The sequence below is a fragment of the Salmo trutta genome, chromosome 11 (genome assembly GCF_901001165.1).
Source record: "Salmo trutta chromosome 11, fSalTru1.1, whole genome shotgun sequence".
Taxonomy (NCBI): Eukaryota; Metazoa; Chordata; class Actinopteri; order Salmoniformes; family Salmonidae; genus Salmo; species Salmo trutta.
In genome coordinates this window covers 18080743-18107968 of record NC_042967.1, presented here as the reverse complement: position 1 = coordinate 18107968, position 27226 = coordinate 18080743, and the positions used below count along the sequence as shown (strand labels likewise).

The window sequence follows — 27226 nt, the reverse complement described above, 5'->3', positions numbered from 1 at the left end:
AACAGACCCCTTTCAAAGGAAACAAACACTCATTAAGATCAGGTGTGGCCAATTAGTGGGAGCGGCCAACACACCTGAACACACTTAACAAGATAGAGGATACAGTTATGCTGATGCTAAGAAAGGAATGTATGCTTTTAAATAACATTCTTAGAACGTTTTTTGAACGTTACTAATGTTTTCGTGTGGTTTTTATGGGACGTTTTAGGAAACGTTATGCTGAAATACTGAAATTTCCATCTAAGAAACATATGGTTCTCAGAATGTTATGTGCTAGCTGTGGTCAATCTATATAGTGTCAATATATATTTAGGGTCAAACTATACTGAGTCAAGAAGCACCATGGAATTCTTTGAAAAATATTATTTATTGATGGAATTCTAAGAATTGACAAACAAACAGCAATAGCCATTGGTCAAATTGGTACAAAAGGACAGTACAATGTCAGTATCTGCTATAACTTTCGTCTGAGGCAGCTATATTGAACCATGATCAACCTTAACAGTCAATGTGAGTGATGCTGTTGGCCTTTTAAGAAGCCAAGAAAACGTAACAATCTTTGTAGATAATGTAAATATGAACCACATTGTATTGTAGACGTAAGAGACCAGGGTAAACATCCTGCAGAAATACGACTATGTCTGAACCAATAGCATTTGAACTCATGATATTGCTATAACAGCTTTTTTCAATAGGAATTTCTTGCTTCGGTCCAATTTCTCAATGATGAAGCTTCTGATGTCTTTTCAGATTGCTGGAGTGGGAGAACCTGCGCCCGCAATGTGCACAACTGAAGGGCTTCTCGCCAGTGTGGACGTTCAGGTGCATTTGGAGCTTGGCGCGGGACACAAATCTCTTCTCACACAAGGTGCAGGCGAACGGCCGCTTTCTGGTGTGGATGACAGCATGCTGCCGCAAGTCACTCTCGTGAACAAACTTCTTATTGCAGCTCGGGCAACCATACGGTCGTTCTACGGTACCAGGTCTAATATCTGTGGCGAGATTACTGGAGTGAGAGGAAGTTGTGGCGCTTGGTCTAAAATGGCAATCAGGAAGTGAGGTATGACCTGGTTGTTGAGCTCTTCTACCTGGTATTTCAGAGTGTCTGTGGAGGCTTGCCAATGAGCACCAACTAGCTTTGTTGGCCTCACCTGTGCCAAGCTGCATGCCTGTATTTATCTCTGAGGGCCGGAAGCCGGGTGAAACCAATTGCGTTGTGTTGTCTCTCATCGAATCGTGGCGAATCATTGGTGTGTTTCTGTTAAACACTCCCACTTCCTGCTTATTTCCAGTTCCATTGACCTGTGTATTAGCTGTACCCACCTGACCCCACTCAAAATCTCTATCTACCTGCTGCCCACTGGATATAGAGTCAATCACTATCACATGTTCTGATGAGGAATGGAATGACTTGGGGGAAAACCTGTGGTTTTCTAACCCTACACTTCTCATTTCCATGGCAGATCTAGTCTGTGTTTCTGGGCCCACTGGGCCACTCCCTAGGTCCATTACTTTAGTGTGAGCAGCAGAGGCACCATCATCAGTCTCTACTACCTCTCTCCACACCTGGTTTAAAGAATCTCTTAGGAGATTGAGGTCCCCGTTCATATCACACTTTGTGTCCAGACTCTGTCTCTCTGCTTTGGGTTCAAATCCTGTGTACTGCTGTGGTCCCTGGTTCACAGTCCCTGTTTCTGACTGGAGGAGGACGGTGTCAGATCCACTGACCTCCATAGTGGTGTTATTGTAGTTGTTGTTGCCTCTGGGGCCACTGGATTGAATGGCAGGGTCCTCTGTGGTGGCTGCAGCCAGTTGGGTGGTTAGCTCTCTGCTGCCCTCCACTGTTCTGGCAGGGTGGCTGATCCTAGAGTCCTGGTCATCTGCTTCTCCCTCCACCTTGATGATCAGCAGGTCTGGTTCCCCTTCCTCTGTCTCTGCTGACTGCTGATGGGGTTAAGTGGGAGAGATGAGTGAGTGAGACAGAGCATACACTATCTACTGAATGGAGATATGGGCATGACATGGGATTTAGTGTAATTCATAGTAGTTGCCTTGTTGTTATTGTGTTATAATCAGTGGTGTAAACTCCACCTTCTGTATTTTGCGCATGCCTTTACAAACCTTTTGTGCAAAAATGCATTGAAAGTATAGGGAGTGTTACTTTACTCACTGTTAACATCACTAGTTATAATGTGCTGACATACACGTCTATACAGACATAACCTCATCCCCAGGCGGAAGTGTCTGGTGTCCGAGACTAAAACAGACGTAAGTCTGCGACAGTCTGAAATCGGCTGTTAAAATTGGAACTTACCTCATCACTTGTAGTATCCATATGCTTTGATGTAGAGACATCCTCTTGGTCCACGTCTATGGGCTGTCTGTCTCTTGGTATGCTGCTGTTCCCAAAACTCCTGTTGGAAAGTCTTGCTCTGCTTTGCCAAGTAGGTGCTGGAAATAAAGGGGAGGTTAATTTGACCCCATCCATCAATGGTGTTTTACAAAGAACAAAGCAAGCATAATACGTTCATGTCCGTGTGTAATATGTGTATAGAGCTAGAAGGATACTAGCCGTGGTGACAGTACAATATACACTCAGTGGCTAGTTTATTATGCTCTCTCTAATTCTCTCTTTCTGTCTTTCTCTCGGAGGACCTGAGCCCTAGGACCATGCCTCAGGACTACCTGGCATGATGACTCCTTGCTGTCCCCAGTCCACCTGGCCGTGCTGCTGCTCCAGTTTCAACTGTTCTGCCTGCGGCTATGGAACCCTGACCTGTTCACCGGACGTGCTTGTTGCACCCTCGACAACTACTATGATTATTATTATTTGACCATGCTGGTCATTTATGAACATTTTAACATCTTGACCATGTTCTGTTATAATATCCACCCGGCACAGCCAGAAGAGGACTGGCCACCCCTCATAGCCTGGTTCCTCTCTAGGTTTCTTCCTAGGTTTTTGCCTTTCTAGGGAGTTTTTCCTAGGGAGTTTTTCCTAGCCACCGTGCTTCTTTCACATGCATTGCTTGCAGTTTGGGGTTTTAGGCTGGGTTTCTGTACAGCACTTTGAGATATCAGCTGATGTACGAAGGGCTATATAAATACATTTGATTTGATTATGTACAATGCTCCGTTCACGAAAATGGTTCGCTCCTATAGACAGCTAGTCAGGTGTGCTGTGGCTTGCTGTTTAAAGCAGGCAGACAGGCATCGAGGCATTCAGTTACTGTTTGACAATGTTAGAATGGGAAAAACGAGTGACCTAAGCAACTTTGAGCGTGGTATATTCGTCGGTGCAAGGCGCACCGGTTCCAGTATCTCAGAAACGGCTGGTCCTGGGTTTTTCACGCACGACAGTGTCTAAAGTTTACTGACAATGGTGCGTGAAACAAACAACATCCAGCTAGCGGCAGTCCTGTGCGGGAAAACCGCTCGTTGATGAGAGGTCAAAGGAGAATGGCAAGAATCATGCAAGCTAGCAGGCGGGCCACAAACAGGCAAATAATGGGTCAGAACAGCATCTCAGAACGCACATCTCAGCGGTCCTTGTAACGGATGGGCTATTGCCGCAGACGACCACACCAGGTTCCACTCCTATCAACTAAAAACAAGAAGAAGCGGCTCTAGTGAGCACGCGATCACCAACACTAGACAACTGAGGCAAAGGCAGGATTTGGCGTAAGCAGCATGAGTCCATGGCCCCATCCTGCCTGCTGTCAACAGTACAGGCTTGTGGCGGTGGTGTAATGGTGTGGGGAATCATTCCTGGCATACGTTTGGTCCCTCGATACAAATTGAGGTACGTTTCCATGCACCAGAGAATTCTGGCTGTTCTGGTGGCAAAGGGAGGTCTGACCCAGTACTAGATCGATGTACCTAATAAACTGGCCAGTAAGTGTACACATCCTGGATGTATGCATAACACATATAGGTCTAATGTCAATAATACATCCTTAACTGTATTGACATGCATACATCATATGCTTGATTTGTACTTTATTAAACACCATTGATGGATGGGGTCAAACTGAAAATGATCATAATTTATGTGCACACTGTAAAATTAAGCATCATCACCAACCTGTCGTTGGAGTTTCTCGATTGTTGTGTCTGTTGAGCAGGCGTATTCCATGAAAGCGGTTGTGGACGGACCCCTCGGAAGACTTTGTTCTCTCTGCTCGACACCTGGCGACCTGAAGTTCCATCAATTTCATTTTCCTCCGGAGAAATTCGTTCTCCTTGTGGCTTTGAGTCATCTCCAGATGTACAACCGCATAGCCATCGTCAACAACTTTGCAGATTTCGGCGACAGCAGCGTTGGCTAGCACCTCCATGATTGAGGCTATCTGCGCCTGGAAATCAGCAACGGAACCCGACATTGTCCCCCAACGCTTTTGGCCCCTTTTCAATGAAACAGTATTTTTGTTTTTCTATATTATGATCATTCACAATTATCTATCTAGCTATTAAAATGGATACAAGCATATCATAAACTAAACATCGCTAGCTAGCTTTGTTTGTAAGTAGCTGTTGAGATTTGTTTTTTCCTCATCTTCACGGTAATGTAATCATAAACTGGACTGTGCAATTCAATTGAAAGTACAACACCGCCACCTACTGTAGAGGAGTGCTCCACAATAACAACAATGGTTTAGATGTGGAGTACTGCTTTCACATAGGATTTACGGTCTTTTTTTTCCTGTAATAAAAAAATGGGCCATTTTTATATGATCCCCTTACAAACATGCCTATTTTTAACACATTCTTGCCTGAATACGACTTTTATACCTCCCATGTGCATGCCGCTGTTGGGTGGTAGTATTGGTGTGCAGATGTGGGTGGGCGTCTACTTTAATAAATCCATTGAATATAAATACATACCACCAAAAATAATATATATAATAATATATATATTATTAATGCATTCAGGCAGGGCCTACGAAACATTATAACACGAATAAAAATGTATTTTCAAAAGAATAGAATAACATATTTTGGGGTTTAATTAGGCAACGTTACGTCCAAATTAATAGTTCATTATTTTGTTCATTGAACAGACAAGACCCACCTACCCGATCATAGTCAACACATATATATTTTATAATAAGAATATAATGGAATACAGGGGGGAAAAAAATGACATTTATATTTTCCCTTCACAACTTGTCACGGAAACGTGTGGAACCGCTGTCCTATATATAAAAAAAAGGTGGTATTTTGAAACAGAGCCCAAGTCCATGCTTTTTTCTTCCACGTTTCATCTCTACCCTCACTTCACTTTGTTAGGGAGCAGGCGCGTATGCTCTTACATTGATAATATCTTCAGAAAATACTAGCAATCTATATTTTCTAAATAAAGTGATTCTCGTGTTCATATTTCACAACCTCCGCGGGCGTTAATAGTTGCCTATACGCGATCGAACAAAAAAAATAGTGCTACACTTGATTCAGGCTACACTATTGCATGCTAAATGTTTCTGATCAGTGATCGATAAACACTTGATTTAGGCTACACTATTGCATGCTTAATGTTTCTGATCAGTGATCGATAAACACTTGATTCAGGCTACACTATTGCATGCTAAATGTTTCTGATCAGTGATCGATAAACACTTGATTCAGGCTACACTATTGCATGCTAAATGTTTCTGATCAGTGATCGATGAGTAAATGAATACCTATTTGCGCAGCCAGAGAATTAACCAAGTAGCCTATAGTTACAGATGGAGATTCAGTGAAACAACAGGTTTTTGGTCGTGAGTAGGCCTAGGCTACTAAACGACTTTAGTCAAGAGCAAAATAACCCACCTGTTAAACTACTGGCAAAATATTCTAATAAATGAGCTAACTAGACAAGATGATCAGAGCAGCACTCACCTCAACTATAGATAACATTTCTCCAGACTAATTGCAGCCTAACCAATATCAAAACGGAGATTCAGTGAAAACTAAAATCTGACGTTGATTGATTTATCAAGACGAGTCCCCAAGCTTGTCTGAAATCATAACAGTGTTGACAATTATCATCTAGGTGACCACACAAAAGGTAGGCTATTGTTTAACATTTATTACATTGATTGGAAAGACTTTGGGAGTTTCAGTAAACAACAATTTGATACATGCCTTCAACTTGAGACCAGCAGCATGCCACCCTGCATCCCATTGCTGGTTTGCCTCTGAAGCTAAGCAGGGATGGACACTGGATGGGAGACCAGGTGCTGCTGGAAGTGGTATTGTAAAGCCAGTAGAGAGCACTCCCCTCTGGTCTAAGGATATCCCTAGGGCAGTAGGGGGGACATTGCCCTACGAAGGGTGCTGTCTTTTGGATGGGATGTTAAATGGGTGTTCTGACTCTCTGTGGTCATTAAAAATCCCATGGCACTTATCGTAAGAGTAGGTGTGTTCACCCCGGTGCCCTGGCTAAATTCCTAGTCTGGCCCTCATACCATCATGGCCACCTAATCATCTCCCCAATTGGCATATATCACTCCTCACCTTTCTAGCTGCTGTTTGGTAAGCGTTCTGGCATAAAAATGGTTGCTATGCATCACCTTGGTGGTGGATCAGGTGAGTTTCTCCCTTACTATGTAAAGCACTTTGAGTACCTCAGTTGGTAGAAAAGCACTATATAAATCAATTATTATTCAATTACATTAGCCTACTTTATTGTATGAGGACAGACACTAAATATATATTAATTCCATCACATCTCTATAATTTGCTTGTAGCCTATCATTCTTATAGTACATCTATATTGTTGAGAGGCAAAAGGAAATTGGAATTCTTGAAATTGATCTTTATTGTATTTTTTTCTTTGCTTGCTTATATTTCTGTGTGTTAACTATGGTTTTTAACTAGGCCTATGTTTTGTAGTTTACCCCAGGACGTTGCTGTAAATCACAATGTATTCTCAGTCAACTCACCTGGTCAAATAAATAATAAATACAATTCAAATAAATTACTGTACTGCACCAATGATTTTTAAAATCTTCACCTGTCATAAGTTATAGATTATCAGTCCACTCTGGACCAAGCATCAAGCCAGTTGAACTGAAAACACTACCACTACACACCGAGGGTAGTGTTCAATGTGGTAACTATCCAAACTGTTAAAAACACATGGACCCAGTGTTCATATGAAAACCCCAGTAGTGTGGAGCCATTCCACTTACAACTGGAGGAGTTTTTCCTGGTCTGATCACATGGTGAGGAAAAACTCCTGGCCCTACTTCTCATTATGCCAGGTGGAGTAGTGTGAAGTTACCCCTAGAAAGCTGATCTTCGGTCAGTTTAGTATATTTTTTTCACTAATGGTTAAGGTTAGGATTGGGGAAGAGGAAGCTGATTCTAGATCTGTACCTAGGGGAAACTTCACCCTGGAACACTCAGGGCAGCCCAACGTCCTGTGGCCTGCCGCCAGTGTGGACAAGGAGATGCCTCTTCATGTGGCCGGACTGGGTGAAGCACTTCCCGCAGTAGATGCAATGAAACGGTTTCTCTCCGGTGTGCACCCTCTCATGCATCTTCAGCTGGTGGCTGTGGGAGAAGCGCTTGGTGCAGTGGCTGCAGCCGTACGGTTTCTCCCCCGTATGGACCCGCATGTGCCTCCTTAGGTATGCCGGCTGAGGAAAGGGCTTTCCACAGAGGCTGCACCGGAGCTGCCTCTTGGTGGAGTGAGACGTTAGCTGTTGTGGCTGCTTTTCTATGCCTTTTGATGAAGAAGTGGAGCCTCTGTTGAAATTCGGGAAGTTGGCTGGCTTCCCTCTTTGGGGAACCTGGTGGAGAGTAACTCTTGGGGATGAAAATCTGTTTCGGTTGGGCAGTCCACTGAAATCTGCCAACTTGGACCTTGATCCTACAGTTCTCCCTTGCTCTACATGTTGAGTGTCAGTGGGACACTTTGTCTGTCTAGACTCCATTCCCCCTCTTCCTCTGTTGTCCGCAAGCTGCCTGCTGTCTGAACAGACCTCTCCAGATGTCACCTCTTGGCCAGTTATGCTCCATTCTGAACTCATATCTGCCTCCACTTTAATGGGAACTGAGTCCACCATCACCACATCAGGCACCCAGTCCAGAGACCCCAAAGCAGACATGCAGACCCCAGAGTTACCAGACACCCCTCTCCTCTCTGGATGTTCAGACAGCCTTTTGGAGTCTGGCCCTGCATTGTGAGGAGCATTCACAGTTTGGTTGTCAGTCTCTTGGTTCTCTGTCCATTGAGACAGGCTGTATGATATGGGTTGATGGTCAGTTTCCCAGGTCACACCCTCAACAACCTGATGGTCATGTCTTGCTCTGTTATATTGTGATGCTGGATGCTGGAACGACTGGTTTTCAGGTTCTATATTGAGTGAGGTGTCTGGAGCGCTGTGTCTGTTGCCCTGCTGGTCCAGAAGATCTGTGGTTTCAGTAGATGATGAAGAACCTGGTTCTGCTACAATGATCTTCTCACTGCTCTCACTGACCATTTGGACAATCTCTGAAATGGGTAAACGTAAAGCACAAGATCAGCTTCCTGTAGTGGAGACTGATTCTTCTTTGCCTTATTTATTAGTTATGGGTATTGACTAAGAAGTAAATCAAATACAGCAATAAACATTGAAGGCTTTACTCAACATAAAGTGTAAATTGCATAATACCTTCCGTTATGCTGGTGTCAAGATTTTCCATTTTGATAAGTGGTGCCTCTTGTATATCTGCCATCTGTGTTTTTGTATTCAGCAGAACATGTTTTATTAGAAATATATCCCCACCAACATTTAAATATGAGAACACAAATAATCAATTTGACCATGTCTATGACAATTGACCTGCACGGCCCCATCCTGGTCTGTCGCTGTGCGTCCTGCGTCTCTTCGGTTGGTGACATCCTGCATACATTTGCCCCCTTCACTGTAGGCAAAACGATTTTCCACTGCACCAGAAAAGAGAACCCTTCATAAACGTTACATTACACATCATTTTTAATGTGTTGAAATAAGGTAAAAAAAATAAAAAAAATACCATATCCAAGTCTGCTTTTTGCCTTTTCTACGAAGCTCTCTCTCTCCCGGACAACATGATCCGTGTCCACTCGCCTGTGAACTGTGCGTCGCAGGGCTCCAAATCTCCCTGCGCTTCGTCGAGAATTCTGGAATTTTGTCAAAACCAGCTTCCTCCGCAGGTTATCAATTTCTTTCTGACTATGTGAAATTTCCAAACGTAAGGCAGCATGGCCGTCATCTACAAGTTTGCAGATTTCGGCAACGGCTGCATTCGCCAAAACCTCAATGATGGAGGCCAGCTGAGCATGAAAGACGACGCTATTGGACATGCCCTTCCTTGGCTTGGTACTATTTATATGTTAAACACTTATGTTATAGTCCTACTAGCTCATTTGCAATGCAGTGTTCAGTTAATGCCGTGAGACGTCACACAGGCGGTATGCTTCGAACACATCTCTATTTCGTTTGTTTTTGTTCCGGAAACAAAAGGTTGTCGGTTACTTCCTCGATATTTTTCCAAAATAAAGGTCGCAACACGCAAGATTTATGTTAGTTCCAACATTGCCACCTACTGTATCGTAGCTGCTACCAAAAGGAATCAAATGTTTTACAAATCAGCCTTCTTTGACTTTTAATAAAGTAGTGAATTAAATCAAACACACACCTTTTCCTTCAACAATTAGTATTTACTATTTAGTTCAAGTACAAAAATACACAATCATCATACAACACGACGTCCAAATGAATAAATAAATGCCTTCAATAAAAATGAAGTTAATCGAAGAGTAGACTCAGGGTTAATACTAGTCTCAAAACTAACCTAAGAACCACACTGAGAATGTACTCTTAAGTAAACACTTGCTAACTCTGAACAATGTAACAGTATAAAGAGAAAAATATGGGACTGAGTGGATTGATAATGTATAAATTATGACAGCTGAAGATTTGAAACATCCTTATGAATTTGCTTCCATGTAAGCATTTCACGGTAAGATTGTATTGGGCGCATGTGACAAATAAAAATGTGATTTGATATGTATTGGTGCAGTGGCAAACCAAAGAGCAGTATTTAATCATTAAAATGTAATTTTGCATCTCAACAATATAGATGTACTATTAGGCTGATCGGCTACAAGCAAATTATAGAGATGTGATGGATGGAATTAATATCTATTTAATGTCAGTCATACTGTTGTTATTGCTGTTTTTATCATGAATAATGGTTTACGCCAGAGAACCTGTTTATTACATAGCTCCAACATTGTTGTTATTGTGCAGCACTCCTGTACAGTAGGTGGCGGTGTCCAACTTTCAACTCTACCATCCAGCATATGGAAACATAATCTCACCAGCTAAAAACAAAGCTAGCCAGCGATGTGTAGTTTCTGATATGATTCTCTTTATTTTAATAGTTAGCTAGATAACTGTAAATTATCATAACATAGAAAACATAAAAACTGTTTCGTTGAAAAGGGGCCAAAAGCGTCGGGGGACAATGTCGAATTCCGTGGTCGAGTTCCAGGGGCAGATAGCCTCAATCATGGAGGTGCTAGCCAACGCTGCTGTAGCCGAAATCTGCAAAATTGTTGACGATGGCTATGCCGTTGTACATCTGAAAATGTCCCAAAGCCACAAGGAGAACGATTTTCTCCGGCGGAAAATGAAATTGATGGAACTTCAGATCGCCAGGTTTCGAGCAGAGAGAACAAAGTTTTCAGATGGGTCCGTCCACAACCGCTTCCATGGAATACGCCTGCTAAACAGACACAACCATCGAGAGACTGCAACGACAGGTTGGTGGTGATGATGAATTATGACAGTGTGCATGCACATAGTCTAAATCCAGGGGCGAAAATCTGATATCAACTTTGGAGGGGACAATTACATGAAATTTTCTCAAGAGCAATTCCTGAGGGGGACACCAAAAGTAGTGCTGTAACACATAGCCTACATGGTAATATGGTAAAGAAATAAGTTGTTTGCCGTACTCCTAACTACCGGTACCCAAAACTACACAACTAATCACAACAGCAATATCATTGCCTTTAACAAATCTTAGTTCAGTCACCAGTTTAAGTTGAGAGTGGGGGTATCCATGGCATTTTCCAATTATGTTCCTATTTTACAAGTAAAAAAAATGGAGAACCTTTCATAATGTTGCCAAACAAAGACTCAACAAACTTACCTGAGACTCCCTGTCTCTGCCAGTCTGTCCCTGCATATCTGTCCCCAACTCTGCTGTCTGTGTGCCATCTGTTGCCTGCTCTGCCCAATGACATCATTGTGAAACATTTCCATTAGAATTTCATTTCTTTCTTATGAACATTTTATCAACTAGTCTTTGAGATATTAGGCTACTAGGGTTCTTACTTTGCGTTTTGGTGTACTGAAAAATACTCTGATGTCCGTCTTTTATTTTTCTGCCATTTTTCTACCTGGCTGGCTACACACACACACACACAGTGTGTAGGTTATTTACAGTAGGAGATGGGCTTCTATCATCTTATCTTTTATCATTCTATTTGGGCTTCGATCTAAAAGGTAGCTAGCAAATGTGAAACAGATTAAAATGACAAGAGTTGACAGCTGTATGAGTTCACCATTTACACAACATATGCTGCAACCTTTTGTCATTTTAATAGTTTGTTTCATATTGGCTGGCTTCCAACAATAGCTGGATTTTCAAAGCTAGCGAGCACCAATTCCGTTTCAGTGGTGTTTGCTATAATCTTTGCTACCCGGGTTAAATAAAGGTGAAATAAAATAAATAAATAAAAGTTCCCTTGCAACAATTTAGCTTTTGTACCGAGACCATTAAATATATTTAAGACAATGGTAAAAGAGAGTGTAGTTCTGTTCAGTTTGGACTTCAGTTTATCGCTAACCTTATCACAGGGACTTTGAAGCACTAATTTACATCATCTGCATGCTGATCTTGGAATAAATTGACGATAGCAAAGATTCCATCTTTGACGAGGCCACATAAATGGAATAGGTACTAGCTAGCTTAATAGTTAATATTTGCGCGCTAGCTCTGCATATTCAGCTAGTGTGTGTGCGCGATTGACTGGATTAATTAAAAAACCTCTTGAGGATATCCTACCATAGGGGGCGCCACAGCGCATTTTGGAAAAAATTAGTTCCCATTTTCAACGGCCTACTAATCAAACTCAGAAGCTAGGACATGCATATACTTATTTTATATGGATAGAAAACACCCTAAAGTTTCTAAAACTGTTTGAATGGTGTCTGTGAGTATAACAGAACTCATATGGCAGTCAAAACCCCGAGACCGATTGAAACAGGAAGTGGGATTCTGAATTGTGGAATCGACTTCACAGGCTTCCCTGTAATTCACAATGTGAAAAAACGTTCATTGAGCACTTTCTAGTGCTTCCACTAGATGTCCCCAGTCTTTACAAAGTGTTTTGAGGCTTCTACTGTCGAAACTCAGTGAAGGAGACGCTGTGGCAATTGGTCACAGTAGGAGGGCCATCAGCATTGTGACGTCGGCGGCCGTGTCTACCCCCACCTTTGGAAACGTTTTGAAACACAATGAAATCGTCCCACTCGAATCTTATTGGCTCTCTTGTTGAAACAGGCCCTGAAGATTAATGTTATACAACGTTTGACATGTTTGAACGAACCTAAAGGAGGGAAAAAAGTTATTTTTCGTAACCTAAGTCCCGCGCACGGATCAACATTTGGATACAGCCTTCAGACGCGCTAACAACAGCAAGCTAATGGAACATAAAGGATGGACTTTTTCGACCGAAAATACATTTGTCGTGGACCTGGGATTCCTGGAAGTGCTTTCTGATGAAGACAACTAAAGGTGAGGGATTATTGACAATATTATACAAGATCAGATGTGATTTGCGATTGTTCCAAGATGGCGCCGAGCTAGGTTTTCTAGCTCATTTTCTGAGTATCGCATCCCCTTTTATCTCAAAGTGTGATTACCCTGTAAAGTTAATTTAAAATCTGTTATGACGGGTGTTTTCAAGAGATATTCATCTATAAATCTTAGATTGACAATATAAAATAAAAAAATCGTTTTCGAATAGTAATTTATGAAATTGTAGCACTGTTTCCCGGGACGCATTTTATGGGAAAATAGTTAGCCAACGTCAGACGCCGATGTAAAATGCTGTTTTTATATAGAAATATGACCTTTATTGAACAAAAGAATGCATGCTGTGTGTAACATGATGTCCTAGGTGTGTCATCTGATGAAGTTTGTAAAAGGTTAGTGCTGCATTTAGCTGTTTTTTGGTTATTTGTGATGCATGTGCTTGGTCGGAAAATTCAAATGATGCTACTTTTACCATGTACTCCTCTAACATAATCTAATGTTGTGCTTTTCCTGTAAAACCTTTTTGAAATCGGACGACGAGGGTCGATTCAAGAGAGGTGTATCTATAAAACGATATGAGACAGTCCTATATTTGAAAAAAATAAATATTGAATTTCGTTATGCTAATGTCGCCAGGAGTTTTCGCTGGAAAATGATCCCGCTAACTGGATGAGAGTCTCAAGAGGTTCCTCACATCAGTTATGTTCATTGAGTGCCTTTCAGACAGTAGACACACCCCTCTGTTACCTTGCCAACTAAGGAACTGGCAGTGGATCAAACCATTGTGAGGCAAAGGGTGGGGGGGTTGCAATCTTTTGAAACTTAAAAACGCGCTATTAACCTCTCTAGGGCAGGTGGCACCAAATCGTCCCACCTACGTAACAGCCAGTTGAATCCTGTGGCGCGATATTCAAATACCTTAGAAATGCTATTACTTCAATTTCTCAAACATATGACTATTTTACAGCATTTTAAAGACAAGACTCTCGTTAATCTAACCACACTGTCCGATTTCAAAAAGGCTTTACAACGAAAGCAAAACATTAGATTATGTCAGCAGAGTACCCAGCCAGAAATAATCAGACACCCATTTTTCAAGCTAGCATATAATGTCACAAAAACCCAGAAGACAGCTAAATGCAGCACTAACCTTTGATGATCTTCATCAGATGACACACCTAGGACATTATGTTATACAATACATGCATGTTTTGTTCAATCAAGTTCATATTTATATCAAAAAACAGCTTTTTACATTAGCATGTGACGTTCAGAACTAGCATACCCCCCGCAAACTTCCGGCGAATTTACTAACAATTTACTAAATTACTCACGATAAACGTTCACAAAAAGCATAACAATTATTTTAAGAATTATAGATACAGAACTCCTCTATGCACTCGATATGTCCAATTTTAAAATAGCTTTTCGGTGAAAGCACATTTTGCAATATTCTAAGTAGATAGCCCGGCATCACAGGGCTAGCTATTTAGACACCCAGCAAGTTTAGCCTTCACCAAACTCCGATTTACTATTAGAAAAGTTTGATTACCTTTGGTGTTCTTCGTCAGAATGCACTCCCAGGACTTCTACTTCAATAACAACTTCAATAACAACACACCTAGTCATCATTAACCCACTGCTAGCTAGCTAGCCAACAGCTAGCCAACTGTTACCGACTAGCAGCGCTGTAGATACCAATACTTTACAACGGAACGATTTGACTAGTGCAGTGTTGGCTAGCTAGCTACATAGTTGTCTTTGTCATAGCTTGATAATTGTGTAGTTTAGTAATTACCGAGGTTAGCTAGCCAGCTATTGCCGTCCCCCGCGACGCCATTTTTTTTCCAACCCCAGCCAACTAGTAACACTGTAGAAACTAAATACATTACAAAGGAACGTCTTGATTAGTGTTATGTTAGCTAGCTACAAAGTTGCTTTTGTATCATGACAAGGTGTAGTACTGAAACTATCGAGGTCACCTAGCCAGCTACACCTAGCCAGCTACACGGTCAAACAAAGTCAACAACGCAGCCACTGCTAGCTAGCCTACTCCACCAGCCAGCAGTACTGTATCATTTTCGTCATTTTAGTCAATAAGATTTTTTGCAACGTAAGCTTAACTTTCTGAACATTCGAGACGTGTAGTCCACTTGTCATTCCAATCTCCTTTGCATTAGCGTAGCCTCTTCTGTAGCTTGTCAACTATGTGTCTGTCTATCCCTGTTCTCTCCCCTCTGCACAGGCCATACAAACGCTTCACACCGCGTGGCCGCTGCCACTCTAACCTGGTGGTCCCAGCGCGCACGACCCACGTGGAGTTCCAGGTCTCCGGCAGCCTCTGGAACTGCCGGTCTGCGGCCAACAAGGCTGAGTTCATCTCAGCCTATGCTACCCTCCAGTCCCTAGACTTCCTGGCGCTGACGGAAACATGGATCACCACAGATAACACTGCTACTCCTACTGCTCTCGCCTCGTCTGCCCACGTGTTCTCGCATACCCCTAGAGCATCGAGCCAGCGGGGTGGTGGCACTGGAATCCTCATCTCTCCCAAGTGGACATTCTCTCTTTCTCCCCTGACCCATCTGCCTATCTCCTCATTTGAATTCCATGCTGTCACAGTTACCAGCCCTTTCAAGCTTAACATCCTCATCATTTATCGCCCTCCAGGTTCCCTTGGAGAGTTCATCAATGAGCTTGACGCCTTGATAAGTTCCTTCCCTGAGGATGGCTCACCTCTCACAGTTCTGGGTGACTTTAACCTCCCCACGTCTACCTTCGACTCATTCCTCTCTGCCTCCTTCTTTCCACTCCTCTCCTCTTTTGACCTCACCCTCTCACCTTCCCCCCCTACTCACAAGGCAGGCAATACGCTTGACCTCATCTTTACTAGATGCTGTTCTTCCACTAATCTCATTGCAACTCCTCTCCAAGTCTCCGACCACTACCTTGTATCCTTTTCCCTCTCGCTCTCATCAAAAACTTCTCACTCTGCCCCTACTCGGATGGTATTGCGCCGTCCCAACCTTCGCTCTCTCTCTCCTGCTACTCTCTCCTCTTCCATCCTATCATCTCTTCCCTCTGCTCAAACCTTCTCCAACCTATCTCCTGATTTTGCCTCCTCAACCCTCCTCTCCTCCCTCTCTGCATCCTTTGATTTTCTCTGTCCCCTATCCTCCAGGCCGGCTCGGTCCTCCCCTCCTGCTCTGTGGCTCGACGACTCACTGCGAGCTCATAGAACAGGGCTCCGGGCAGCCGAGCGGAAATGGAGGAAAACTCGCCTCCCTGCGGACCTCGCATCCTTTCACTCCCTCCTCTCTACATTTTCCTCTTCTGTATCTGCTGCTAAAGCCACTTTCTACCACTCTAAATTCCAAGCATCTGCCTCTAACCCTAGGAAGCTTTTTGCTACCTTCTCCTCCCTCCTGAATCCTCCTCCCCCTCCCCCCCCCCCCCCCCCCCCCCTCCTCCCTCACTGCGGATGACTTCGTCAACCATTTTGAAAAGAAGGTTGACGACATCCGATCCTCGTTTGCTAAGTCAAGCGACACCGCTGGTCCTGCTCACACTGCCCTACCCTGTGCTTTGACCTCTTTCTCCCCTCTCTCTCCAGATGAAATCTCGCGTCTTGTGACGGCCGGCCGCCCAACAACCTGCCCACTTGACCCTATCCCCTCCTCTCTTCTCCAGACCATTTCCGGAGACCTTCTCCCCTACCTCACCTCGCTCATCAACTCATCCTTGACCGCTGGCTACGTCCCTTCCGTCTTCAAGAGAGCGAGAGTTGCACCCCTTCTGAAAAAACCTACACTCGATCCCTCCGATGTCAACAACTACAGACCAGTATCCCTTCTTTCTTTTCTCTCCAAAACTCTTGAACGTGCCGTCCTTGGCCAGCTCTCCTGCTATCTCTCTCAGAACGACCTTCTTGATCCTAATCAGTCAGGTTTCAAGACTGGGCATTCAACTGAGACTGCTCTTCTCTGTGTCACGGAGGCTCTCCGCACTGCTAAAGCTAACTCTCTCTCCTCTGCTCTCATCCTTCTAGACCTATCTGCTGCCTTTGATACTGTGAACCATCAGATCCTCCTCTCCACCCTCTCCGAGCTGGGCATCTCCGGCGCGGCCCATGCTTGGATTGCGTCCTACCTGACAGGTCGCTCCTACCAGGTGGCGTGGCGAGAATCTGTCTCCGCACCACGTGCTCTCACCACTGGTGTCCCCCAGGGCTCTGTTCTAGGCCCTCTCCTATTCTCGCTATACACCAAGTCACTTGGCTCTGTCATATCCTCACACGGTCTCTCCTATCATTGCTATGCAGACGACACACAATTAATCTTCTCCTTTCCCCCTTCTGACAACCAGGTGGCGAATCGCATCTCTGCATGTCTGGCAGACATATCAGTGTGGATGACGGATCACCACCTCAAGCTGAACCTCGGCAAGACGGAGCTGCTCTTCCTCCCGGGGAAGGACTGCCCGTTCCATGATCTCGCCATCACGGTTGACAACTCCCTTGTGTCCTCCTCCCAGAGTGCTAAGAACCTTGGCGTGACCCTGGACAACACCCTGTCGTTCTCCACTAACATCAAGGCGGTGACCCGATCCTGTAGGTTCATGCTCTACAACATTCGCAGAGTACGACCCTGCCTCACACAGGAAGCGGCGCAGGTCCTAATCCAGGCACTTGTCATCTCCCGTCTGGATTACTGCAACTCGCTGTTGGCTGGGCTCGCTGCCTGTGCCATCAAACCCCTACAACTCATCCAGAACGCCGCAGCCCGTCTGGTGTTCAACCTTCCCAAGTTCTCTCACGTCACCCCGCTCCTCCGCTCTCTCCACTGGCTTCCAGTTGAAGCTCGCATCCGCTACAAGACCATGGTGCTTGCCTACGGAGCTGTGAGGGGAACGGCACCTCCGTACCTTCAGGCTCTGATCAGGCCCTACACCCAAACAAGGGCACTGCGTTCATCCACCTCTGGCCTGCTCGCCTCCCTACCTCTGAGGAAGCACAGTTCCCGCTCAGCCCAGTCAAAACCGTTCGCCGCTCTGGCACCCCAATGGTGGAACAAGCTCCCTCACGATGCCAGGACAGCGGAGTCAATCACCACCTTCCGGAGACACCTGAAACCCCACCTCTTTAAGGAATACCTGGGATAGGATAAAGTAATCCTTCTAACCCCCCCCCCTTTAAAAGATTTAGATGCACTATTGTAAAGTGGTTGTTCTACTGGATATTATAGGTGAATGCACCAATTTGTAAGTCGCTCTGGATAAGAGCGTCTGCTAAATGACTTAAATGTAAATGTTAAATGTAACAAATGTTGGTTTGGTCCAAAATAATCCATAGTTATGTTCCAACAGCGGCGTTTTGTTCGTGCGTTCAAGACACTATCCGAATGGTAAATAAGGGTCACGAGCACGGCGCATTTCGTGACAAAAGATTTCTAAATATTTCATTACCGTACTTCGAAGCATGTCAACCGCTGTTTAAAATCAATTTTTATGCCATTTTTCTCGTAAAAAAGCGATAATATTCCGACCGGGAATCTGCAATTAGGTAAACAGATGAAAGAAAATAAATCACTGGGTCGACTCGGGCACGCGCCTAAGCCCTTTGTCCTCTGATCGGCCACTTGTCAAAAGCGATAATGTGTTTCAGCCAGAGGCTACCTTGATATCGTTCAGCTTTTTCCCGGGCTCTGAGAGCCTATGGGAGCCGTAGGAAGTGTCACGTTACAGCTAAGATCCTCAGTCTTCAATAAACAGAGGCAAGAACAACAACACCTTGTCAGACAGGCCACTTCCTGCATGAAATCTTCTCAGGTTTTTGCCTGCCATATGAGTTCTGTTATACTCACAGACACCATTCAAACCGTTTTAGAAACTTTAGGGTGTTTTCTATCCAAAGCCAATTATATGCATATTCTAGTTACTGGGCAGGAGTAGTAACCAGATTAAATCGGGTACGTTTTTTATCCGGCCGTGTAAATACTGCCCTCTAGCCCTAACAGGTTAAGTGTCTATAATCCGCACAATTGCTTTCATTGCGTATTATTAATATTATTTAAATTACATAGTTATGTTTCAGTGATATGTTGGGGGGGACAAATCATATTTTTCCCAGGATGGGGGGGTCGTGTCTCCCCCGTCCCCCCCGGGATTTCCGCCCCTGTCTAAATCGCTAACCCGTTGCTTTGTACTTTGTAAAACACCATTGGCGGATGGGGTCAAATTAACCCCCCCTTTATTTCCAGGACCTACTTGGCAAAGCAGAGCCAGACTTTCCAACAGGAGTTTTGGGAACAGCATCATACCAAGAGACAGACAGCCCATAGACGTGGACCAAGAGGATGTCTCTTCATCAAGGCATATGGATGCTACAAGTGATGAGGTAAGTTCCAATTTTAACAGCCTATTTTAGACTGTCACAGACGTATATCTGTTTTAGTCTCGCGCACCACACACTTCCTTCCGCCTGGGGATGAGGTTATGTCTGTATAGACGTGTATGTCAGCACATTATAGTAGTAAAAAAATAGGCAGGTAAAAATTGTGGTGGGTAAAGTAACAGTTCCTATACTTTCAATGCATTTTTGCGACAAAGGTTTGTAAACGCTTGCGCAAAATACAGAAGGTGGAGTTTACCCTCCACTACACCACTGATTATAACACAATGACAACAAGGCAACTACTATGAATTACACTAAATCCCATGTCATGACCATATCTCCATTCAGTAGATAGTGTATGATCTGTCTCACTCACTCATCTCTCCCACTTAACCCCATCAGCAGTCAGCAGAGACAGAGGAAGGGGAACCAGACCTGCTGATCATCAAGGATGAGGGGGAAGCAGATGACCAGGACTCTAGGATCAGCCACCCTGCCAGAACAGTGGAGGGCAGCAGAGAGCTAACCACCCAACTGGCTGCAGCCACCACCGAGGATCCCGCCTTCCAGCCCAGAGGTCCCAGAGGCAAAAACTACAACACTGCTTTGGAGGTCAGTGGATCTGACGCCGTCCTCCTCCAATCAGAAACAGGGAATGTGAACCAGGGACCCCAGCAGCACACAGGATTTGAACCCAGAGCAGAGAGGCAGAGTCTGGACACAAAGTGTGACATGAAAGGGGACCTCAATCTCCTAAGAGATTCTTTAAACCAGATGTGCAGAGAGGTAGTAGCGACTGATGATGGTGCCTCTGCTGCTCACACTAAAGTAATGGACCTAGGGAGTGGCCCAGAGGGCCCAGAAACACAGACTAGCTCAGACATAGAAATGAGAAGTGTAGGGTTAGAAAACCACAGGTTTTCCCTCAAGGAGTTCCATTCCTCATCAGAACATGTGATAGTGATTGACTCTGTATCCAGTGGCCAGCAGGTAGATAGAGATTTAGAGTGGGGTCAGGTGGGTACAGCTACTACACAAAAGGTCAATGGGACTGGAAATAGGCAGGGAGGGGGAGTGTTTGAGAGGAACGCACCAATGATTCGCCCCGTTTACCCCGAATCGATGAGAGACATCACGCTATTGGTTTCACCCGGCTTCCGGCCCTCAGAGATAAATACAGGCATGATTCTTGGCACAGGAAATGCAAGGGAGGCCAACAAAGCTAGTTGGTGTTCGTTGGCAAGCCTCCATAGACACTCTGAAATACCAGGAAGAGGAGCTCAACAACCAGCTCATGCCTCACTTCCTGTCTGCCATTTTAGACCAAGCGCCACAACTTCCTCTCACTCCCGTAATCTCGCCACAGATGTTACACCTGGTACCGTAGAACGACCGTATGGTTGCCCGAGCTGCAATAAGAAGTTTGTCCACGAGAGTGACTTGCGGCGGCATGCAGTCATCCACACCAGAAAGCGGACATTTTCCTGCACCTTGTGTGAGAAGAGCTTTGTGTGCGCCAGCCATCTCCAAGTGCACCAGAACGTCCACACTGGGGAAAAGCCCTTCAGTTGTGCACAGTGCGGGCGCAGGTTCTCCCACTCCAGCAATCTGAATAGACATCAGAAGCTTCATCATTGAGAAGTGACAAAGGCTGTGACTGTCATGGAGTTTTGGATGATGGTAAATCGATCAGCCTAATAACCCCGGTCACCATTTTAACCGTTTGAATTGCAAAAGACAAACAATTTCTCCTTTCCTCCGCTCCTGACTTGTTTCAGCAAGGAGCAACAAAGTTTCATCACGTTGGAGAGTCCATGTTTCAGCAGAAACCATAGAGATCCTAATTTAAATTACTAGAGGGGCTATGTCATTAACACTCAGTTCTAGAATGGAGTGAGAATGGCAGCCATTTTAGTCAGCGAGAAATCCAAACCAGTCTAATTGGAATGAATGGCAGTAGAGGCAGAGGTGATTCATAGATGAGGTAAAGAGGTCAATGGAATGCAGACCGCGGAATAGAAGAAGGACTCCAGATTGGCGCATGTTCAACAAATCTTAACTAACAACGTGGATATTCACAAATCCGTCATTATTATGCATCTGGAGTGGAGCAGCGGTCTAAGGCACTGCATCACAGTGCTAGCTGAGTCACTTCAGATTCTGGTTCGATCCCAGACCCATGAGGCAGCGCACAATTGGCCCAGCGTCGTACGGGTTAGGGGACAGCCGGGTTGTCCTTTTCCCATCGCACTCTAGCGATTCCTGTGGCGGGCCATGCGCAATGCACCTCCACATTGGTGCGTCTGGCTTCCGGGTTAAGAAGCAGTGTGTCAAGAAGCAGTGCGGCTTGGCGGGGTCGTGTTTCAGAGGACGCACAGCTCTCGACCTTCGCCTCTCCCGAGTCCGTACAGGAGTTGCAGCGATGGGACAAGATTGTAACTACCAACTGGAGAGAAAAAGGGGTCAAAAAAATTCAATACAAATCCGTCATAATTGATGCATTGTAACAGGCCCACAATGTGATTACTAAAGTCCCATTTGGATATATTTGGCTGTTTTCGCTGCATAACATTTAGAAGTAGTCCCTTTTCAGGTTTTGAAGAAGTGACTGCTAAATGCTAACTCCCGTTCGAATAAACTGTTAGCCTCGCTAGCATAGAGCAATCGTTGGTGGTAGTTTTTAACTGTAATGGGTTGACATCCATACAACCATTATACTCAGATTTTTACCTCAACATAGTGTGAAATACACACATAAACAATAGCCTAAATGTAGGCTAATTTAGCTGGGCGGCAACGAGGAGATTCAGGATCTTTCCTCTACGGCATCTTTCACCCACGCGTTTCAATGGCATTCCCATTGTTTTGGTCGAGTTCCATTGACCTCTACTGCATGTACTGTATTTCTCTGTTTTACTTATGCAGAACAATTCAAGTAAGGCATGTGATATCAGAAATTGTGTAATAGAATGATTGTTAACCTAAAATATTGTCATAAAATTATAAATACAGTTTATACAGGTTTTATACACATTTTCTGTATAAATAGTCTCTAAAATATATCTAAACAGACCATAAATGTCTCACTGTTTGTTTTCTTTGAAAGCTGTGAGTGTTATAATATGATACAATATCAGTGCTTGCTGCATTTACAACTGATTTCAACCAGTGTATGGCTGTGGATTGACTGCATTGTTTGTATAGAATGTTGGCATATTGGCAGTTAATCTGAACAATTATTGGAAATCATTACACTTAAACTGGCTGGCTAGCTAATAAACATACTGTACAGATTATCTTCAAATGGCTGCCCATGGTTGACCAACTCCCTGAACAATATGGCTGACCTTTTATACTGTCATAAGACCTTTCATGTATATTCTTGTATTCTAATTCCTAATTCTATGGCAGAAACGGACTCAGCCACACGAATACCTGACCGCGCTATTTTCTATCAGCTGTTCGATCCACAAAAAAACATTAATTGACATTTTTTTGCAGTTATGACGGTTAATTCAATTTTCATGATGGACTTCATCCATAACCATCAGTTACACGGTTTTTATGGTAATTGTGCCAACCCAAGACACAGAAGCAAGAAATTACTATGGAAACAATCTATGGATAACCTTTATGTCAGTTAGGTTATAGCAATACATAATTTTTATTGTCATTTATTTATTTATTTTTATTATTTTTTGTGTATATATATATATTTTTTAAATATATATTTTTACTCTGCATCGTTGGGAAGGGCTCGTGAGCAAACATTTCATAGTAAAGGCCTGGATTCAATCAGATCAAGCGTTAACCTGGCTGGTTAACCTGGCTGTGTTCAAGGTGGAACTATGTTGGAGTTGTAGCGGTCAAATCGGTGAGCAGCTGGTCTTGTTATCATTGTCACAAAGCCACACCCGCCCCACTTGCGTTAGAAGTTCGGAACGGGAAAGTGTAGGCTATTAAACAAAATAATGAGGATATCTATCAGCCTAATCAAGGTGTAGATTACATCTCACATTCCAGTGTTTGAACTTGTAAACAAGGCTGCATGGGATTTCTCTTAATCTAACTCTATGCATCCAATGGCGATGTCCGCTTTAGGTATAATGCCAGGAGCTGCTTGTGGATTTGACAGCTCTAACGCAGTTCTACCTCCGACACGCCAAAATAACCGCTATGTGGATGTCGGCTAAAGCGGATCTGATTTAATAGATCCCAAAACCTACACCCATTGTATTTGGCACATGTGACTTGAAAGTCCTGCCTACTTCCTGGATCATGTCCCTTGCTGTTTTTGAATGTGTAATCAAATTCATGAAAACGCTGTCTTTTAATATACACTCATTACCAAAAGTATGTGGACACCTGCTCGTCGAGCATCTCATTCCAAAATCATGGGCATTAATATGTTGGAACATTGCTGCGGGGACTTGCTTCCATTTAGCCACAAGAGCATTAGTGAGGTTGGGCACTAATGTTTGTTGATTATGCCTGGCTCGCAGTCGGCGTTCCAATTAATCCCAAAGGTGTTCGATGGGGTTGAGGTCAGGGCTCTGTGCAGGCCAGTCAAGTTCTTCCACGCCGATCTCGACAAACTATTTCTGTATGGACTTCGCTTTGTGCACGGGGGCATTGTCATGCTGAAACAGGAAAGGGCCTTCCCCAACTGTTGCCACAAATTTGGAAGCACAGAATCGTCTAGAATGTCATTGTATGCTATGGCGTTAAGATTTCCCTTCACTGGAACTAAGGGGCCTAGCCCGAACCATGAAAAACAGCCCGAAACCATTCTTCCTCCTCCACCAAACTTTACAGTTGGTACTATGCATTGGGGCAGGTAGCGTTCTTCTGGCATCCGCCAAACCCAGATTAGTCCGTTGGACTGCCAGATGGTGAAGCGTGATTACTCACTCCAGAGAACACGTTTCCACTGTTCCAGAATCCAATGGCGGCGAGCTTTACACCACTCCAGTCGGCGCTTGGTGATCTTAGGCTTGTGTGCGGCTGCTCAGCCATAGAAACCCATTTCATGAAGCTCCCGACGAACAGTTATTGTGCTGACGTTGCTTCCAGAAGCAGTTTGGAACTAGGTAGTGAGTGTTGCAACCGAGGACAGACGATTTTAACACGCTTCAGCACTCGTCTGTCCTGTTCTGTGAGCTTGTATGGCCTACCACTTCACGGCTGAGCTGTTGTTGCTCCTAGACGTTTCCACTTCACAATAACAGCACTTGCAGTTGACCGGGGCAGCTCTAGCAGGGCAGAAATGTAAACAAACTGATTTAAAATAAAAAATGTAAATAAAAAAAAAATTAAGTGTTTTACCCCTTTTTCTACCCAATTGGTAGTTACAGTCTTGTCTCATCGCTGCAACTCCCGTACGGACTCGGGAGAGGCGAAGGTCGAGAGCCGCACATCCTCCGAAACACAACCCAACCCAACCAAGCCGCACTGCCTCTTGACACAATGCCCACTTAACCCGGAAGCCAGCCACACCAATGTGTTGGAGGAAACACTGTACACCTGGTGACTGTGTCAGCGTGCACTGCGCCCAGCCCACTACATCCCTGACGGCCAAACCCTCCCCTAACCCAGACGGTGCTGGGCCAATTGTGCACCTCCCCATGGGTCTCCTGGTCTCAGCCATCTGCGACAGAGCCTGGACTCAAACCCAGAATCTCTAGTGGCACAGCTAGCACTGCGATGTAGTGCCTTAGACCACTGCGCCACTCAGCAGGCCACTGATAAACTGATTTGTTGGAAAGGTGGCATCCTATGACGGTGCCACATTGAAAGTCACTGAGCTCTTCAGTAAAGCCATTCTACTGCCAGTGTTTGACTCTGGAGATTGCATGGCGATTTCCTTGATTTTATACACCTATCAGCAACGGGTGTGGCAGAAATAGCCAAATCCACTAATTTGAAGGGGTGTCCACATACTTTCGTATATATAGTGTATATGTACAATTATATTCATATCAGTGGATTAATTTACTTTTACCCAATGTCTTTTAAAGGTTTTTGCGCAAAATACAAGTATACCCTCCAGTTCTCCACTGATAAGAACACAATAACAAGGCAACTACTATGAATTACACTAAATCTCATGTCATGCCCATATCTCCATTCAGTAGATAGTGTATGATCTGTCTCACTCACTCATCTCTCCCACTTAACCCCATCAGCAGTCAGCAGAGACAGAGGAAGGGGAACCAGACCTGCTGATCATCAAGGTGGAGGGAGAAGCAGATGACCAGGACTCTAGGTCCAGCCACCCTGCCAGAACAGTGGAGGGCAGCAGAGAGCTAACCACCCAACTGACTGCAGCCACCACAGAGGACCCTGCCATTCAGTCCAGTGGCCCCAGAGGCAACAACAACTACATCAACACTGCTATGGAGGTCAGTGGATCTGATGTCATCCTCCTCCAATCAGAAACAGGGACTGTGAACCAGGGACCCCAGCAGCACACAGGATTTGATCCCAGAGCAGAGAGACAGAGTCTGGACACAAAGTGTGACATGAACGGGGACCTCACTCTCCTAAGAGATTCTTTAAACCAGGTGTGGAGAGAGGCAGTAGCGACTAACGATGGCACTTCTGCTGCTCACACTAAAGTAATGGACCTAGGGAGTGGCTCAGTGGGCCTAGAAACACAGACTAGCTCAGACATAGAAATGAGAAGTGTAGGGTTAGAAAACCACAGGTTTTCCCCCAAGTCATTCCATTCCTCATCAGAACATGTGATAGTGATTGACTCTGTATCCAGTGGGCAGCAGGTAGATAGAGATTTTGAGTGGGGTCAGGTGGGTACAGCTACTAAACCACAGATCAATGGGACTGGAAATTGGCAGGGAGTCGGAATGTTTGAGGGGAATGCACCAACGATTCGCCCCGTACACCCCGATTCGATGAGAGACACTATGCAATTGGTTTCACCCAGCTTCCGGCACACAGAGAAAAATACAGGCACGCATTTTGGCACAGGAAATGCAGGTGAGGCCAACAAATTTAGTTGGCACTCGTTGGCAAGCCTCCATAGACACTCTGAAATATCAGGAAGAGGAACTCAAGAACCAGGTCATTCCTCACTTCCTGTCGGCCATTTTAGACCAAGTGCAACAACTTCCTCTCACTTGAGTATTCTCGCCACAGATGTTACACCTGGCACCGTAGAACAACCGTACGGTTGCCCAAGCTGCCATAAGACGTTTGTCCACGAGAGCGAATTGCAGCAGCACGTCGTCGTCCACACCAGAAAGCGGGGATACGCCTGCACCTTGTGTGAGAAGAGCTTTGTGTCCCCCAGCAAGCTCCAAGTGCACCAGAATGTCCACACTGGGGAGAAGCCCTTCAGTTGTGCACAGTGCGGGCGCAGGTTCTCCCACTCTGGCAATCTGAAAAGACATCAGAAGCTTCATCATTGATAACTGACACAGAAGCAAGACATTCCTATGAAAAAAGCTGTTATAGCAATATCATGAGTTCAAACGCTATTGGTTCTAACGTAGTCGTATTTCTGCAGGATGTTTACCCTGGTCTCATACGTCTACAATACAACGTGGTTCATATTTACATTATCTACAAGGATTGTTACTTTTTCTTGGCTTCTTTAAGGCCAACAGCATCACTCACATTGACTTTTAAGGTTGATAATGGTTGTGTTCTAATAATACTGCGTGCCTCACACTAAAGTTATAGCAGAAATTGTACTGTGAGACTGAAAAACTGTCTGTTCTTTTGTACCAATTTCACCAATGGCTATTGCTGTTTATTTATTCATTCCTATAATTCCATCAATAAATAATATTTTTCTAATAATTCCATGGTGCTTCTTTACCCAAGAGAGATCGACCTTAAATATACATTTACATTTTAGTCATTTAGCAGATGCTCTTATCCAGAGCGACTTACAGTAGTGAATGCATACATTTCATACATTTTTTTTATTTTTTTTTCCTGTGCTGGCCCCCCATGGGAATTGAACCCACA

At 44.3% G+C, this 27226-nt stretch overlaps 3 protein-coding genes across 6 annotated transcripts in view; 1 reads left to right on the top strand and 2 right to left on the bottom strand.

The window, feature by feature from the left end:
* Positions 1 to 348: 348 nt before the first annotated feature.
* LOC115202349 (zinc finger protein 394-like) lies at positions 349 to 4834 on the bottom strand. The gene is made up of 3 exons (XM_029766462.1): positions 4085 to 4834; positions 2315 to 2451; positions 349 to 1944 (listed from the first exon to the last, which is right to left on the bottom strand). The coding sequence occupies exons 1-3, from the start codon at positions 4380 to 4382 to the stop codon at positions 721 to 723; spliced, it is 1659 nt and encodes a 552-aa protein (XP_029622322.1). The 5' UTR covers positions 4383 to 4834; the 3' UTR covers positions 349 to 720.
* Positions 4835 to 6050: 1216 nt separating this feature from the next.
* Positions 6051 to 9484, bottom strand: LOC115202354 (zinc finger protein 713-like). Its single transcript, XM_029766472.1, has 4 exons — positions 9007 to 9484; positions 8814 to 8917; positions 8643 to 8706; positions 6051 to 8482 (listed from the first exon to the last, which is right to left on the bottom strand). The coding sequence occupies exons 1-4, from the start codon at positions 9314 to 9316 to the stop codon at positions 7389 to 7391; spliced, it is 1572 nt and encodes a 523-aa protein (XP_029622332.1). The 5' UTR covers positions 9317 to 9484; the 3' UTR covers positions 6051 to 7388.
* Positions 9485 to 10124: 640 nt separating this feature from the next.
* LOC115202347 (Krueppel-like factor luna) overlaps positions 10125 to 27226 on the top strand; it is a 34485-nt gene continuing 17383 nt past the window's right edge. Inside the window, exons 1-4 of one of the 4 annotated variants that reach the window (XM_029766456.1) lie at positions 10125 to 10780; positions 19101 to 19237; positions 19637 to 20875; positions 23117 to 23119. In XM_029766456.1, coding sequence (XP_029622316.1) covers positions 10483 to 10780; positions 19101 to 19237; positions 19637 to 20872 — 1671 coding nt within the window. In that variant the 5' untranslated portion in view covers positions 10125 to 10482 and the 3' untranslated portion in view covers positions 20873 to 20875; positions 23117 to 23119. Of the gene's footprint in view, positions 10781 to 19100; positions 19238 to 19636; positions 20876 to 23116; positions 23120 to 25419; positions 27056 to 27226 lie in introns of those variants that run through there. The other 3 variants (XM_029766455.1, XM_029766459.1, XM_029766457.1) reach the window with 3 other exon arrangements.